Source organism: Centruroides sculpturatus, unplaced genomic scaffold (genome assembly GCF_000671375.1).
Source record: "Centruroides sculpturatus isolate CEXI.00-Female unplaced genomic scaffold, Cexi_2.0 scaffold115, whole genome shotgun sequence".
NCBI classification, from domain to species: Eukaryota; Metazoa; Arthropoda; class Arachnida; order Scorpiones; family Buthidae; genus Centruroides; species Centruroides sculpturatus.
In genome coordinates, this window is record NW_019384545.1 from 539,822 (window position 1) to 557,833 (window position 18,012).

Below are 18,012 nucleotides of genomic sequence, written 5' to 3' on the forward strand. Positions count from 1 at the left end.
ACTTCATCAGGTTCCTTTCCTGATGTATTAATTGTTTTGAGACCTTCTTTTATTTCTGAGATGTAAGATGGGGTGATATCTGTAGCATAACATCCCATTATTTCCCTTCCTTTTTTCTTAGCTTTCAAATGGAATGATATTTTTGATATAAGGAGTTCATGATCAGTCCCACAGTCAGCACCCGGTCTGGTACATGCTGATTTGATTGCATTCCTCCATCTCTTGCTACCTATTATATAATCAATCTGATTTTTATAATTTCCATCTGGTGATGTCCATGTATATAGTCTTCGTTTATGTAATTGGAAATATGTATTTGCAATAAAGAGGTTATTTGAAATGCAGAATTCCACTAGTCGTATCCCAGCATCATTTCTTTTCCCAAGACCATATCTTCCAACATGTCCTGGAGTCTCTTCTTTTCCTACTTTTGCATTCCAGTCACCAAGAATAAAGAGTGCATCTTTTTTTGGTAAATTATTAACTGTTTCTTGAAGCTTTTCATAAAACCCTTCAATTTCTTCTTCTGTCGCTTCTGTAGTAGGAGCATAAACTTGAATGATTGACAGATTGACTGGTTTTCCCTGCATCCTCAAGACTATGATTCTGTCACTAACTGGTTTATAGCCCAAAATAAAATTTACTAAATTCTTTTTTACAATTAGAGCCACTCCATTTTTTCTTAAGTTATCATGTCCAGAATAGAAGATCCTAAAATGTAATATCTTATCTATTAGTTAATTTTGTACTCAATAGTTTTTATATTTAAGTGTTAAATTTGAATCAATCCATGAGGAGTTCTATACTGTAATGTTCAATTTGGTTGATATACTGTAGTTAGAATCCAAAGATGGCTGATAAAAGCAGCAGAAAACATTCATTTCATTTAAAGTTATCTGCTGGATAAAAATGGTTTTTGTGGATAGTATTATTGGTTGACTTCAATTGTTTACTTGCAAGTCTTACTGAAGTATCAGGCAGAGACTTTTTTCTAAAGACTAGTAAAATCAGTTTTTTCACTTATTCTTTGTATAATTTATTTTAGAAAATGATCATTAGAAAAATGTTTGTTCCATTCAATAAATTTTAAAATAAAGTTAAATAGTTTCTTTTTGATAAATTTAAATAATTAAACTGTTTTAATAATAATTTGTGTAACACAATAAAATGTTAAATTGAAAATAAAAGATATATGTATAAAAATATATAAATAATTTAACATTTAAAAATCTATAGTTCACTTTGTAAGAAACTTAATGTAGCTAACATTATAGTTGTAACATTTTTAAAAACTTACTTTTTTTATGATTGATCATCTTATTTGATCATTAATGTAAATCAACTATTGAATAATCACCGACTATTTTATTGTATCTGTAGAAAAAGTTCTGTCTTTAATAAGTTATTTGAAGTATCATGTTAATTAAAGGTTAATATGAATATATAATGAGATTAATGTTTTAATATATCTTCATAATTTGAGACTTAGATTTTTGAGAAGAGTTTTTAATAGTTTACTCTATTAAAATTCTAAATATTTCAGTTTAATTCTGGTTTTATATTCCTAAGTACAGGAGTACAACAATGAATAATTTTGAAGTGCCATAAGTTGAAATACTTAAGAATTGCTAATTTAATGAAAGATACTTTTGAACACTTTTATCACTTTTTGGATATTTATCATAATAGGAAAAACTTAATATGAATTATTTCCAAATAAATTTTGTCTGTTCTCACTGTCTACCCTTTGATAAACATAAAAGTATTCAAAAAGATACATTCAGGTAAACTTTGATAAAATTGTATCATAATATTATAATTCAATTAAACATTTTTCATCTGTTGAGTAGTACTTGCTTAAAAGGAAGATTCTTCAAAACAGTAAACCTGTTGTGATGTATGGTACTGAATGCTTGATAACAAGAAAACATGAACAGATTACAGATTTAAAAGTGATCATTAAAGTGGATGTCAAGTGTTACATAAAAGGATACAGGGAAGAACTGAAGAGCCTGGGTATTGCAAAGATTGGGAGTAATCTTAAAAGAATGCAGATTGAGATGATTTGGTCAGATCTAGCATATACAGTTTGTGCAAAAAGCTTTGAAAATAAAGTATAAAGAAAAATAAAAATAAGGAAAAGTTAATACTAAGGAGGACTTAATTAAAATCAATAAATAACTATATGCAAGAGTTGGAGTTTCAAGAAGAGTGGCTTTAGAGCCAAGTGGAAAAAATTCAACATTAAGTAGATTGGAAGAATTAAATATTTTCATAACCTCAAAATAAATTATATTATGTATTCAGTTTAAGTCCAAAAAATAAATAAAATTTATCCTCGGTATAATAGTTTCTTAAATATTAGATTTTAGATATATTAGATTGGATAAAAGAATAAAATAAAAATATTCATAAATATATGACAAATTTAAAAAANGATTATTTAATACCGGTTATTGGTTTTATTAAGTGGTTTTTGGACATGTTCAGGATTAATTGAATATTTGCACTCTAATTGATTTTGTGTGTGTGTGAAACCTACATTGTAATTTGTAGCTCTTGTTAACATTGTAAGTTTATGTAAATTTTATTTGTTGTTATAAATGTTTTGTGAACTGTGATTTTTAAATTTGACTAGAAGGAACACATGGTCATGGTGGTAACGCTGCGAACTAATGTAACATCATATGGTGAGATTTTGTTCATATTGTGGAGCAAAAATATGTTCGAATTTCATGTTGTATCCTGAAAATTTCATATGCTGCGATGTTCATATCCTGAGGTACCACTATATGTCAAAAAAATGCCTTAGTTTATGACAAATTTAAAAAAAAAAAATGATAAGTTAAATTTTTAGCCAATTTTCATTTCTTTAAAAAAGAATGATTTTATACATTATATGTTTAAACACAGTCTTTTATATATTCAATATGCTTTTAAGAGACATTTGACTATTAATAGTTTATTGTGTCTTTTATACAAAGTAGAGATCTTTGTTGTAAAACAACCTCTCATACAACTCCTGGGAAGATAAATCAACACAAAAAAAACCTTTTTAATATCCCAGTATGAACAAATTTAAACAAAACAAACGTTTTCGACCATAAACTTGGTCTTTGTCAGGCTAATGCAGTTGCCAGAAAAGCCTGCTTTGTATATTTCTAATGCTTTCAGGTTGCGAAGGTGTTGAACTTGATCAGACATTTTTACCAACTTGGCCTTACGGAGGTCGGCTTGTATTTCAGGATCAGTAGCATAGGCCGTTAGGATGGCGATACGTCTCTGGTTGGCGATATCATACCCATGTTCTTGTAACCTTTTGTTTAAAGAGCGCTTCGTGGATCCAACATAAACTAGATCTCGCTGGAATCTATGGTCCCTGAGAGGAACCATATAGATGCCTGGTGCTCGACTTTCATCTGTCTTGTCCTTGTCATTGTGTAACAGCCCATATACTGTGTTAGATCTCTTATATGTGATCTTTGTCTCTTTGTGCGTAGCAATTTCTTTATAGATTCCAGCAAGATCTAGTTTACGTCTGATCCACGAAGCGCTCTTTAAACAAAAGGTTACAAGAATACGAGTATGATATCGCCAACCAGAGACATAACGCCATCCTAGCGGCCTATGCTACTGATCCTGAAATACAAGCCGACCTCCGTAATGCCAAATTGGTAAAAATGTCTGATCAAGTTCAACACCTTCTCAACCTGGAAGCGTTAGAAATATACAAAGCAGGCTTTTCTGGCAACTGCATTAATGCAAAGGATGCCACTAGTATTTCATATGCATGGAGGCAGTGCTATAAAAAAAGTAACGGGAATAACACTAGCTAGTAGATAACATTTCTACACCAGTATTTGCAACTTATTATTTGTGTGTGTGAATGTAAAGATATATTTTTATCACTTTATTAACATGTAAGGTTTTTCAAGATTTAAATAGTTTGGAATTTAAAAATAATTTATAAACACTGTGTTCGAATTTCCGGTTTTGAATTTTGTACTGGCCATTAGCCTGAGAAAGACCAAGTATGGTCGAAAACGTTTGTTTTGTTTAAATTTGTTCATACTGGGATATTAAAAAGATATTTTTTGTGTTGATCTTTGTTGTTCTAAGACCATGGTTCCCAATTAGTGGTACGCATACCCCTGGAGGTACGCAAAATTGCATGAAGAGGTACATGCGGCAATCTAAAATCGGTCAATTTAAAATTTAAATGCATGAGATGAAGCAATCAAAAAAATAATGGGTGGACCATCAAAAATTTGGCAATTTACAACATAATGTCAAATGCACAAATTTGTTTATTTATAATTGAAAATATTGTCGAAATTTCATCAAAAAAAAAAAAAAAATGCATTTGTGACAATACCTAAATGAAATTCTTAGGTAAGAAACAAAAATTGTACAATTAACATTATCATCATGTTAGCGAAGCGACAATAAAACATTTACTACCATTTTGCACAACATACCTCTGCAAGAGCGGATTTTCAGCCATGACAAACATGAAAACTAAACATTGTCACCGACTTCAACTCGAAGATGACTTGAGACTGAAGCTGACCAAAAAGCAACCAGATTTTACAAAGAAAATCGTGCATATTTGTCACATTAAAATTAAATAACCTTATGTTGTTTTCATTATTATTAGAATTGTATTTTAAAGGTAATAAATGTAAAAAAAAAAACTTATTCTATTTATCACTAGCTATCTACCCACAGCTTCGCCCACATTATATCAAATTTTCTCGTGGGAGTAAGATATTTTCTTGCAGTAAAATGTAGCCTATGTCCATCTTCAACATGTAAGCTATCTCTGTGCCAAATTTTTTTAAAACCTGTTCAGCGGTTTAGACGTGAAAAGGTAACAGACAGACAGCACTACCTTTGAATTTATAATAGTATGGATTAATGTAAATTTCTGCTATAAGGGGTATGCGAGTTTGAGCTCTTTCTTGAAGTGGTACACAGGAAAATCTAATTGGAAACCACTGTTCTAAGACATCATGGAATTAATTACATATACATATGTATTCCATATGCATATACATATATACACTGAATGGTCAATTTATTATGACCATCTACTCAGTACATTGTAAGAAAGATAAAGAAAGAATATTTATTTAATTTCCTAAAAGAAAATAGCTAGATGTACAGTATAATCTCCAAATAGCAGGCAACATTGGGATTGAGAAGTTTGTCCGCTATTTAGAGGAGTCTGCTATTTGGATGCACATGCTGGTAGCCATATTGTAAAGTGGTCATTATAAAGTGAAGAATATGATGGATTACGAAAACGTCAAATTTGCATTAGGAATGCGATTACACTGAGAAGTATATACATTGTATATATCGGTATATTTAATTATATATACCGAAAGTATATATAATTAAAATACATTATATATACAATGTAGTATTTATTTTTTCAGCTGTAAAAATCTTGTTTTAATTGAATCTCATTCGAATGTCAAGTTACAAAGATGATTTGCTATCCACTTCAAGGGTAGGAAATATATTTGTAATTGTTACATTTATAAAATCATTTACAATCTAAGCGACTAATAAAAATCAATATAGAGATTTGTCTGCTTTGAAGTTATCAAGTAGGTGTAACTTTTCAAGCATTTTTGCTTTTTTCAGCAACTGATTTATTAAAAATTATACTTTAGCCACCATAAAGCTGTTAAAATGGTTACAACAATAGTTTTTGTTTGGTGAAAGTTTAAAGGTCATGTTATGAAGGTAATTTGCCAACCACTTTAAAGTGTGGGAAGATATTCAATTTTTTTTTATTTATGATGTCATTTATGATCTAAAGTTTCTTTTCGTTACCACCATACTACTGTTCTTGTCGAATGAATGAATAACTTCAGAAAAGTTTAGTGTTTTGGTATCATAAGCTTAATTCCAACAATAAGACACAAGTTTAATAGCATTAATATATACAGTGGGTGATCAGTTAACGAACAAATCAGATAACAAACACTTACACGAAAGATTTTTATGATCGGACAACAAACACATGTTCGGATAACGAACACTTCACTGAACAAACATAAAAAGAAGTGAAAGAAATAGCAAATGTCGATTGATTTTTCCCGTAACAATTTAAAACTTTTTGGAGCAACGGAGATGTCGACATTGATGCTCAATCCAATATATACTGATTGGATAGTATTCCTCAAACTTTGAAATTGTTTCTGTCAGAAAAATAAAAGGCTGGAATTGTAATTCCAGCCTTTTATTTTTCTGACAGAAACAATTCTTATATAGTATTCGCGAGACTGTCGGGTGGGCACTCATTAAGTTTTGGGTCGGTTTTTATTTTCGAAAGGTGAGAGTATAATAGCAAAGTTATAGATTGGGCAGAATGATGTCTGATGTTGCTGGGCAGTATGCTTTGAACAAATCTACAGTAGGGCACAGTTCAATCTTATTTAACAAAGATACAGTATAATCCAGAAGACTCAAGCAGCTAAAGGAGTAACAAAAATCACATCTGCGAAATAAAGAACATTGAAGAGCTAATAATGGAACCTGTTTCAGGTTCCATTATGATCTGACGACAAAAGAACGCCAAGAACTCTTCAATGAAGAATGCCAAGAAACTTGGCAAGATATGTTTTATTCTAAAAAAGAGGATTAATGCAGATATTTGCTATTAATTAAAGATCTTTTGAAGAAGTGGGGATGTCAGATTGACTGTCTTAGAATGGCATACAAACCAGGTTGAGGTTAACAGGCTTGTGGATCTCTACAATTACAATGCTATTAATTATTTCTGAAATTTTTGAAGAAGAGAGAAAAGCAATCGACATTAGACAGATTCTTTAACCCCTACAAACAAAAAAAAACATAAGTAATAAAAATGCAAGACTGTTTATATATGTGTTTTTATTATTACATATAAATAAACGTAGTAAGAAAGTATATATTTTTTATATTGGGGTGTCTCCAGAACGAATTAATCAAATTCCCATAGAAACCTATGGTAAATTGATAATCAGATAGCAAACAAAGTCTAGGAATGGATTATGTTCGTTAACAGATCACCCACTGTATAATGATAAATGGTGATTGACAACTTAATCAGATTAAACTTCTCTAACAGATAAAAAATATTGTTCAACTTTTTATAACCTGCCCTCCTCCCCTATTCCTATTTTAAGCCAGTCTTATTTGATGCTTATGGTCAAAATTCATTGTCTGAAAGAGTATTTGAATAGATTCTTTGTTTTTGTTTTAAAATATGTTACATGTAATTAATTCTTTCAGAATATTGAAGGCAGAACATTGTGTTTTCGTAAGTTTGGTTATGGATGACAGCATCTGCTATTTAGAGGTAAATATAATAGAAGTCCTATTTGAAGGGTCTGGCGATTGTAAAAATGTTTAAGTATAGGTGTCTGCTATTTGGGAGTGTTTGTTAATGGAGGTTTCACTATATTTGGTAAGCAACAATATTTAAATACCTTTGGGCATTCAGACATTTAACACAAATCAAAGGATCTAAACAATGTCAGGAAAAATCTCCAAACCATAACATTGCTTTCACCAGCTTGAAGTGTTATGGCAATGCATGTAGGGTCCATGCTTTCATGCTGTTTTCTCCATATTCATACACAGCCATCTGCATGGTGTAATTGAAAATGTGATTCATTGGACCACATTACCCTTTTCTAGTCATTTACTGTCCAATCTTTGTGATCATGTGCGAATTGGAGTCGTTTGATCTTGTTAGCTGCAGACAAAAGCTTTCAAACAGTCTTTGGCTTCCATACCCAAGATGATGTAATGTATGACAACCAGTTCACTCAGAGGCCATCAAAGATGTTCCCTGACTAAGATCAGATGTAATCTGACATACTATTGCTCTTCTGTTGGATTGGACAAGTCTGGCAACTCTCCTTTCAACTCGAGCATCTAGCAGCCATGGATGGCCAAATGCCTTATGTTGATATATGCTTTTTTGTTTGATAGTCCACTCTTTGTACACATGAAGAACGGCTACTCTCAAACACTTTATAAGCAAAGCAGTTTTGCTTTCAATTGTCTGTACAATCATCCAGCAATCCCTCTTTATAACAATCTTGTCCTGTGATGGCAATAGCATGATGTCATAGCTGATTTGTGTAAACTTTGCAGGTGGTCATAATAAATTAATTGGCCACTCAGTGTATACAGGGTGTGGTGTAAAGAGTAGATAATCCATTACCTGTGTATAGGGGACATCATGACTGTTCAGAAAATTAAACATTGTGTTTAGTAAAAGTGTCATAGTTTTTGAGTTATTGGACATTTTCTATTTTTTTGGAAAAATGGACTTCGTTGTTCACATTTTTTCAATATCATGGTCACAAGTCAAGGATTTTTTCCAGTCTGGTTTTTGACTACTACTTTGATACATGTTCTATCAAATGTAAACTGCCATTTTAGTGTCATAGACTTGGTTTTTTTAGAACAAAAAATAATTCAAAATTTTTGTTTCATTTTTTTTCGGTGTAAAAAAAAGTACTGTAACTTGCATGACAAACTAACTAATAAATTGCCTATTGTACTGAGATTTAAAATAGCATAAATGGCATTTGTAGCTTTCAATTCAATGAATATTCCTACTGAGAAAGATCAAGGAAAATTTTTAAAATCTCATGAATGAATTGGGCTTCTAAATAATCTAATTGGAAATCCAATGAATCTAATTAAAATGATAGAATAAAACAAAATAATCAATTGGGTTACTACATTTATTATTGCAAATGTACAATAAGTGTTCAAAGTGATCACCACAGGCTCTGACAAATGCCCTACATCTTCTAATAAATGCTCGCTTAATTTTTCCTGCAATACCTGCTTTACTGATTTTTTGCACAGCTCTTTTGATTTGCTCCCGAAGCTGCTCGATTGAGGTCATGGGCTCTTTGTACACTTTGTCCTTAAGGCACCCTCAGTAGAAGAAGTCGACCAAGTTAAGGTCCAGGCTATGCAGAGGCTAAAGAATTCTTCTCAAACATCCAATCCATCTATTGCGGTACCTCTCATTCAGGAATTCCCATACATTGCGTGTGTAATGTGCAGGGCAACTATTGTGCTGCAGCCACATTCCTCTTCTGCACTCCAATGGAATATCTTCCAGCAAAGTAAGGAGATCATTTCTTAAGAAATCCAGGTATGTCTTAGCTGTCAGCGTGCCTGGTAGCTTGAATGGGCCAATAATTTGGCCATTTAAGATCCCAATCAACAGATTTATTTTAAATTGGTACTGCAATCTATCTTGTCTGATCAAATGTGGATTTGTGAGTTGCCAGCTGTGAAACTTATGCATATTAAAATATCTGTTTTGTTTACAACACGATTCATCACTCCACAGAATATTATTGAAAAATTTGGGATTGTTATTCATTTCCCTCAGCATTTTTTGGCAAAATGCTACTCTCAAAGAATGGTCTTTTGGTAACTGACACTGACACTGTACTTGTTGATAGTGATATGGGTGCAGATTTTCCTTTCGTAAAATTCTGTATACTGTTCTGGTGGATATTCCATCACATTGCGATATAACTCACATTGAAGTAGTTGGATCAGCTTCAGTCTTGTCCAAAACTGTTTCTTCATCGTGTGTTCTTGGTCTCCTGGAGCTTGTACCACTGATGCCAGTTCCAAGAATTTGACCTTCCGCGTACGCATTATGCACTCTAATGAACACACGATAGTTTGGATGCCATGCGTTAGGAAACCTTTCCCGATAGAAAGCTGCTGCTTGACTAGCATACCGCCACACTCTCCGTAAATAAAATGCATTTGAGCATACTCAAATGGCGTGTACAGTACACGATGAGACATTGCAATCTACGCATATAGTATAAAGATTATCAAATCCAAATCACTGGGCAAAATCAGGTTCTAAGTCACAGCTAATTATTGTTTGTGTCACCAGGTAAACAAGTCCAAATCACTAAGCAAATTCAAGTCCAGGGTTAAAGCACAAAATCATAAATAATAACTAGTCCAAAGCAGAGTAAAAAACATTGTTGCACAGAGGTAGTATGATGACATGCTGGCATTACTCAAGTCAAAACTAGCACCAGTGTGTCATCTCAGTACAATAGGCAAATTATTAGTTAGTTTGTCATGCAGGTTACAATATTTTTTTACACCGAAAAAACAAGACAAAAAGATTTTGAATTATTTTTTGTTCTAAAAAAAACCAAGTCTATGATACTAAAATGGCAGTTTATGTTTGATAGAACATGTATCCAAGACTAGTATTCAAAAAACAGACTGGGAAAAATCCTTGATTTGTGACCATGACATTGAAAAATGTGAATGAGGGAGTCCATTTTCCAAAAAAAAAAAAAAAAAAAAACGGATAGTTGAAGTAAGAACGAAAGTTAAAATTCTGGTTTTGTCCATATAATTTTGGATAAAGTTAAGAAAGAGTTTTACTTTANAAAAAAAATAGAAAATGTCCAATAACTCAAACTATGACACTTTTACTAAACACAATGTTTAATTTTCTGAACAGTTATGATGTTCCCTATCCGCAGGTAACGGATTAGCTACTCTTTATGCCACACCCTGTATATGCATATGGAATGCTGCCAGAAGGATGGAAATAAAACTTTTATGTATATTGAAAATCTTTGCATTCCCCCCCAGTTAAATTTATTGCATTTATATTTCAGTTGAAAAATTACATAAAAATCACATACCAAAAGAATAAAATTGCTAATAAACTATTATATATTTTATTAAATTATTGCCAAAAAGAAAGAAAAACTATATTTTGAAAAAAGAATAAACTAACTAAATAAATTGAAACTATTTCATTTTATATAAATTTTTAAAATATTGGAAAATTTTAAAAAGCAGCAGCATTTTAGTTTAACAGATATAACTCATTAAATTTTTTATCTATATTTTTTAAATTGACTTCAGTTTAATATCATTAATTATGAAAAATATAAAAATTACTATATTGATATTTTTAAAAACTTTGGCTTAAAGTTTTCATAAATTTTAGAATCAAAAGGTTATCATAGAATTTGTTGCCAGTCTTGAGTGTGATGATGAATCTAAGAAAAGAATATGCAAATGTCTTTTCATTTGCATATTCTTCTTTTAGATCCATCATCACTCTCTTCTTTTCAAAATGTTGTAAATATCCAAATGATGTGACATTGATTTGTGCACTTTATTTGTGATTCCTTCAGACAGGAGAAATGGGACTAATATAGGGCTGTTATGTGAAAAGGCATTATGCACAAATACACACTTGTGGTTTCCTGATTTCAAAACCAGTAACAAGGTTTGAGTCTCACTACATGTAGTCACACTCAACCAACCTAGTAACTTAGTGATGATGATAGGGCAAAAGATCGGAATTGGATATGAATGTGGAAAAAGTGGTACATTGGTAGGCCAAAGGGTTTTTTGATTATTTAATCGCAAAGATGACTTTTCAAGCAACTATTAAAGAATACTGAAAATTACATACTGAGGAGGGAATAAATTATTCTGAAATACATCTTTGGGCATTAGAAGGTAATTTGTGATAATAAAGATGTTTGATAAGGACTAATACTAAAGAAACAATTTGGGAAATAAATTATCAATTTACATTTAAATTACTTGTTTTTAATCATTTAAAGCATATTTCAGAAATATATTAAATTTTATATGAAATATACAGTATTAAAAATGCTTTTGATGTATTCATAGGTCTTCCTCAGTTAGTTTATTCCATTTATGCAGATTCTAACAGACTGAATACAAAACTAACATTCTAAAATTAAAAGAGAAGAAAATACAAATTCGAAAGTTCTAAATTTAAATGAATATAGCATAAAGTTTAAAATATAAAAATTATATTATAAAGTTCACCAATTCTATGCAGGCCTTCTGCATAAGTGAGAAAACTTAATGATTTCATTCTACAACCTTCAGGTAGATTTTTTTCAAAATTGAATCTTTCTGGTACTGGCATTCTTGATTAATACCTTGTTATTACAGATTAATTTATAAAAATGAGATTAGCAACATTTAAATTTTTAAAATTTAAATGTTGCTAATCTCATTTTTATAAATTTTAGCAACATTTAGATTTTAAAAATTTAAATGTTGGTAATCTAATTTTTATGTTGTTAAAATTTAAATTTTTAACACAAAAATAATTTTTAAAAATAAATAATATAAATGTTCAGGTTTCAAAAATATGTTTCCAGGCCATGGATAGACTGTCCACATCCTAAAATTAATGCATGTTTTTTGTAAATGAAAAGACATAGTCGCTTTCAAAAATTTTTTTGTCAACCACCATTTATTTTCTCAAATGTTCTAGAACAGAGGTGGCCAACCTGCGGCTCGTGAGCCACATGTGGCTCTTTGAAGGATTATTTGTGGCTCTCGATAAATGTACCCAAGTTCCCTTTTCATTTTTGTGTTATTATATTTAAAAAAATTATTATTGTTCCGTATGTGTTTCAAAATGTCTTTTAAATTACTAACAACAAATATGAAAGACTAAGTGCAACGTTGTAACAAATTTCATTTCTGTCCAAGTTAAGAATGATATGACTCATCGAAAACTGCGCGAACGAACATAAACAGTGGCGTAATCGTCCGTTATCGACCGACTCCAGACCGATTTTGAATTTGTAAACTGTCATTGCAACGGACAGTTGACATTGTGCTCTGGAGGAAACAATTTGTATCACTCTTGCTACGGATATAATTTGTAATCTGGAATTTTTTGCATACCTTTTTAATACGTATTTAATTGCGGCTCGCGAAAAATTTCAAATTTTGAAAAATGGCTCGGACTATCAAGGAGCTTGGCCACCCTGGTTCTAGAATAAAACTTCAGATGACCTGACCTTTCTTTATAGGCTACATTCTACCTAGGAAACTATTCCTTAAAACATAGAAATTATCCAATTAAAAATATAAAAATTTTTTAAAAACTTGGAAGTCTTGATGTTTTGACATCTTGATTATGACGTCTTGAGTTCGCCATCTTTTTCTGTTCGGGAGTTTCGGATCCTTATATCCACTTAGAAAATTGCGCTTCAAATGTAGATTATCCTTAACTTCCCTCTGGTGACAAATTATTACAAAACTTTTTAAAATTAAAAATTTTAAATTTTTAAAAAACCATTCAGTGAAATTTTAAAATTAATGCATGTTTTTCTATGAGCTTTACATATTTTTATGATTTTCCAAGTAAAGGAAGTGGTTAGGATTTTTAGTACTGTAGTTTGGATTATTGCTGTCTTTTCATGCAACCCATATGTCCTGTTGTCTGGTATAGTTCTCTAAAACTACTATTCATGTTCTTGTTAATTGTACATTGATGCTCCTTTAATTTTAGAATATTTTTGTATTCAATCTGTTAGTTTATTTTATTTATGTAGATTCTAACTGAGGAAGACCTATGAATTGGTCAAAAACATTTTTACCTGAAGCAGACCTCAGGTGAGGCCGAAAACATTTGTTCCGAAATCTAATCAGTATCAGGGATAAAGATTCAATGAGTGTGTACATGGGTGATCATAACACCGGTAGAAAGAGTAGAAGATATTGTGATATCATCATTCCATTTGAGCATATTCTGATCTATATCAATGGGGGTTTCTTGTCTGCTTTTAATCTGTTTGGTGAAATAAAATTATTCCATTTTATCCATTGTGCAAGTTGCTTTCTAAAATTTCTCTTCATTTATTTTTTATAATTTATGAATAAGTTAGATACAGCATTACCTCGTACTTTGAATGACCAATTTTAAACATTAAATTTGAGAAATATTTGACTGAGTTTGAACAATGCTTCTATATTCAAACTGTAAAAAATGCACTCGCTGCATAAATGCCATCTATTGTGCACATATGTGTTTGGCAGCTTCTTTCTGATTAAAATGAATCTGAATAAAACAGAAACCTGTATATATGGAAAAAATTCTTTGGAATGGAGCAGTTTTCTATGTTAAATTCTGCTATAAGCCAGAAACCTGTCTAATATGGAAATGAAAGAGGTTTTTGAGTATAAAATATATGGTAGATAAAATAGAAAATCAAGATTTGACTCATAGACAAATAAGTAAAATGGGTTTAATGGTCATTGCAGAGCAGGATTCAAACTATTCAAAGAATCATTTTGAATTTCATCAGAGAAACTAAGGTCACCTAACCAGTAATGAATGTAATTTGTGAAAACAAAAAAATAACAGTGCTACCAATTTGTCTCCTACAGAATACTTACTAATATTAAGTACAGTGAAAACTGCTTAGGCGACCACCTGCATTCGACGGGCACCTGCCAAAACGGGCAAAAATTTCTGGCACGGAATAGTTTATCCATAGAGTCTTCGTATAAGTTACCTGTATTAAACGACCTGTGTAACGCGACCGCGGGCATCGATTTTTGGTTCGAAACAACATACAACACCTGCAATAAGCGATCACTTTCGCGAATATATCTGGTCTAAACTATTGTAAGAACCCATCTCAACAACGTTTCCACCTCCTAATATAATGAATTAGTCTAAACTCTCGTTCGAACCCATCCCGGGCACTTCTCCCACCCTTGAAATTAGGTGCAGGTGTTAATAAATTAGTCTAGCAACAAAGGAAATTCATTTCAGTTTGTTGGAAAATGTCCGAAATGCAAAGTGCTGTCGTTAGAAGATCGTATTAAAGTTATCACAACAGCAATTAGCGGCGAAGTTTAACTGTGGGAAAACAAAATTTATTTTACCCTAGACCTACAGTATTTTCCTTGGGGGTGTAAAATATTGTACACGATACAATTAATCGGCTGATCTCATCGTTTGATAAAATCTATTTTTATTTATTTATTTTGAAGCTCATATACAGTACACGTGCGATAAATAGTTTCTGTATCAACCTACCTTATTTCCACGATATTTTTAGAAAAATAATATCCAAGTAAATTTCGCAGGCAAAATATTCAAAAAACAATAAAAGCATTAATGCAAAAATCAGTTTTGCTTCTTTTTTTCGATTCCGCGATTGTAATTGAAATCGTATAATGAGAAAAAATAATAAAATCGTTTTATTATTAATTAATAATTTTTCTTATTGTACTTAATTAATTAAGAAAATATTAAATATTAAAAAATACAGTATTTTTAAAGTTAAAATAAGATTAAACTAACGAAAACCAAAAGCAAAGTGATGGAGAGATAGGACGCGCTTGTATATTGATGACGTAATACACGTAACTGAGGAGCGAACGAAAAGAACCGAGTCGAATTAATTAAGTCGGAAAAAAGAAAGTGTGCATTATAATCGAGAAAATGCGAGTATTGTATTAATCTTTAAAATATTGGTGTTAAATCTGTCTTATAATATCATGACGACTCCTGTAAATCGGGTTATCCGATAAGAATAAAATACAATACCAATATAGCACTATCGTTGAAAAAATTCGCTTATTTTTGCTCGCCTCGAGTTTTGCTTAGTAGAAATGGCTAAAAAGTGCGCAAAATACGTACGGAAATACGGTATTACGGCACCACCCATATTGGACGACCACCTGCCTAAAAGACCACTTTTTGAAGGAACCGTGGGTGGTCGCCATAGACAGGTTTTACTGTATTTGAGAACAAGTTGATAAACATGTTTATTATAGAGATTGAAGTTAATTATTTATTACAGTATTAAAATTATTACATTTAATACAGTATTAAAATTTCTTAAGAAGTCAGATCACAGAATAACTTAATTTATATTACTGTAATGATATTAAAATTTTCAATGGCAGAGCAAGACACTAATTCTTTGTACTTGAATTGGCTTGTTTGCTGTGGTAGCTTGTATTATAAGGATCTTATTCAAGAACCCTTAGTATTCAAAACTTAGCACAAGTTCTTGGGAACAACAAGAATGTTTTGCAGTTGAATACTCTTATCTTTAGTTGGAATATCTTTGGATTAAGCATACTACTCAAATTTTTTTTGTATGTAAAAGTGATTTTACTACAAAAAGAATGTAACTGTGTAGTTTAAAGTGAGTGTAACCTCTTATCTGGTGTAGGTAAAGGTAAAAAAAAAAAAATATCAAAACCTGTTCAAAATAAACTTGAAAAAATAATAATAATAATTTGGTACAGAGTGATTCCAGTTTATGTAGGTTTTACTTTATAAAATGTTTTTTTTATTTAAATGTTAACATAATTTTGAAATACCCTGTATATCAAAATAAACCAGCAATGAGTTGCTTAACTTTCCTGGAAACATTTAAAATTTTGGTAGTACCATCTGTTATCATTTTATATTTTTAACTACAGTAGAGTGTCGATTATCTGAAAGTCAATCATCCGAAAGAATTCCAGTCGGCAAATTTAAATTTTCGCCAGTGCTGTGGCACTGCAATCTTTGGCTATGTCTTGGGCTACTCAAATATTTTACGTTTTTGATACTAAATTAACTTCTGAAGTATACTTTTATTGTTTTTATATTTTTCAATATATTTATTTTGTTCGTACAAAATAAAAAAATAATTTTTAATGATACAATAGTCTTCGTTAGGCTTAACATCGACGAAAATTCAACGCAAAGCGACACGCAACGGAGAAAAATGTCAAGATGGGATAAATTAATATATTTTTTCGTACATAATCAGTTATCCGAAATATCGATTTTCTGAACAACCCCAGTCCCCAATTGATTCAGATAATCGACACACTACTGTATTATAAAATGGCAAAAACCTTAATTTTGAGGGTAAAGATGAGTTTTACAAAATAAAATTTTAAATGCTAATAATAAGTAAAATCATCATTAAGTTTGATCCTACTGGAGATACATACAACCCCACCCCCTCAACCTTTAACAACCAAAATTCAATAGCATCAAACCCCTTAATAAACAAACCTTTTTGCAAAATTTTAGAACCAAAACTTCTTACTCGAATTCTGGAAAGTATATAAATTACGGTGGTACTGTTCCATTTTTTGAAAATAATTTTAGAATTTTTGTTCTATGCATTCACATGTTCTAATCTAACAGTTTTTTAAACCCGAAGAAGACTAAATGTACGGTCGAAAATGTTAGTTTGATATTAAATGTTTATTACTGGAGTTATAAGGTTTAGGAGTGTTAATTTAAAATTTTAGAAATTTTCAACAAAAAGCACAGGAGTTATTAAATTTCAAACAGAGTGAACAAAATCATGCCCCCCACAAGCACAAACATCCATAAATACAGAAATTACCCTCCCCACAAACTTTTTGCATTTCTTGACGTTTCAAAGTGTCCTAAGACCAAAAATGTCAAAATCTTGGGGGGATCATTTTTTGACCGATTGCCATACTTTCCTTCTGCTATATATAACAGCTGGAAAAGTAAAAATAAAAATTATTTGACTGAAAAAAAATTGGAAATAGAATAGAATTAATGTAAATTAATTATGAAATGTTTTACTCGGTGAATTTAGATTTAGCTAGTACCTAATGTATCTATAATTACCTAATGTATAATCTTAGTTTTTTCTGAAATTTATTTAAATAACCAAATAACTATCTCTAATCTCTAATAATTATCAAATAATAATAATATGTACACTCTGAAGTTTTGAGCTATAATTTATTTTATAAATAATTGTTCTATGTAATTGTTCATTTACATTTTATATCAAAACTAGCTTACCTGTCGCGCATTGCTGCGATCTCAGAAGAAAGGAAATTCAAGCAAACTCGTTATGATAAAATTCAATTTACATTTCATTATTTTTATTGAAACTTATTATTATTATTCATTTTCATCGGGAAAACATTTGAAAGTGTCGTTTCAATTCTATTTATTTATTGGAGTGTTTGTGGATACACAATATTTTTTGTTTTTCTGTCTGGTGTGTACACGAATAAATCGGAAGGTTTTTCGACGCGTGAGCCGACCACATACAGTTGTCCATGCGAGAAGCACGGATTCTCCAAATTTAGCCCACACACTCGCTGCGATTGTCAGAAGTGCGATATTCCCCATTT

At 31.0% G+C, this 18,012-nt stretch overlaps 2 protein-coding genes across 2 annotated transcripts in view; one reads left to right on the forward strand and one right to left on the reverse strand.

Annotated features, from left to right (window-relative positions):
• LOC111623470 (craniofacial development protein 2-like) overlaps nt 1-3,393 on the reverse strand; it is an 11,791-nt gene extending 8,398 nt beyond the window's left edge. The window contains exons 1-2 of the mRNA XM_023366054.1: nt 3,215-3,393; nt 3-711 (exon numbers count right to left, since the gene is read on the reverse strand). Of these exons, the coding sequence (XP_023221822.1) occupies nt 3-711; nt 3,215-3,393 (888 nt within the window). The remainder of the gene's footprint in view (nt 1-2; nt 712-3,214) is intronic.
• Nucleotides 1-18,012, forward strand: part of LOC111623475 (probable ubiquitin carboxyl-terminal hydrolase FAF-X) — a 274,716-nt gene that overhangs the window by 13,460 nt on the left and 243,244 nt on the right. The gene's annotated exons all lie outside the window — the stretch shown is intronic.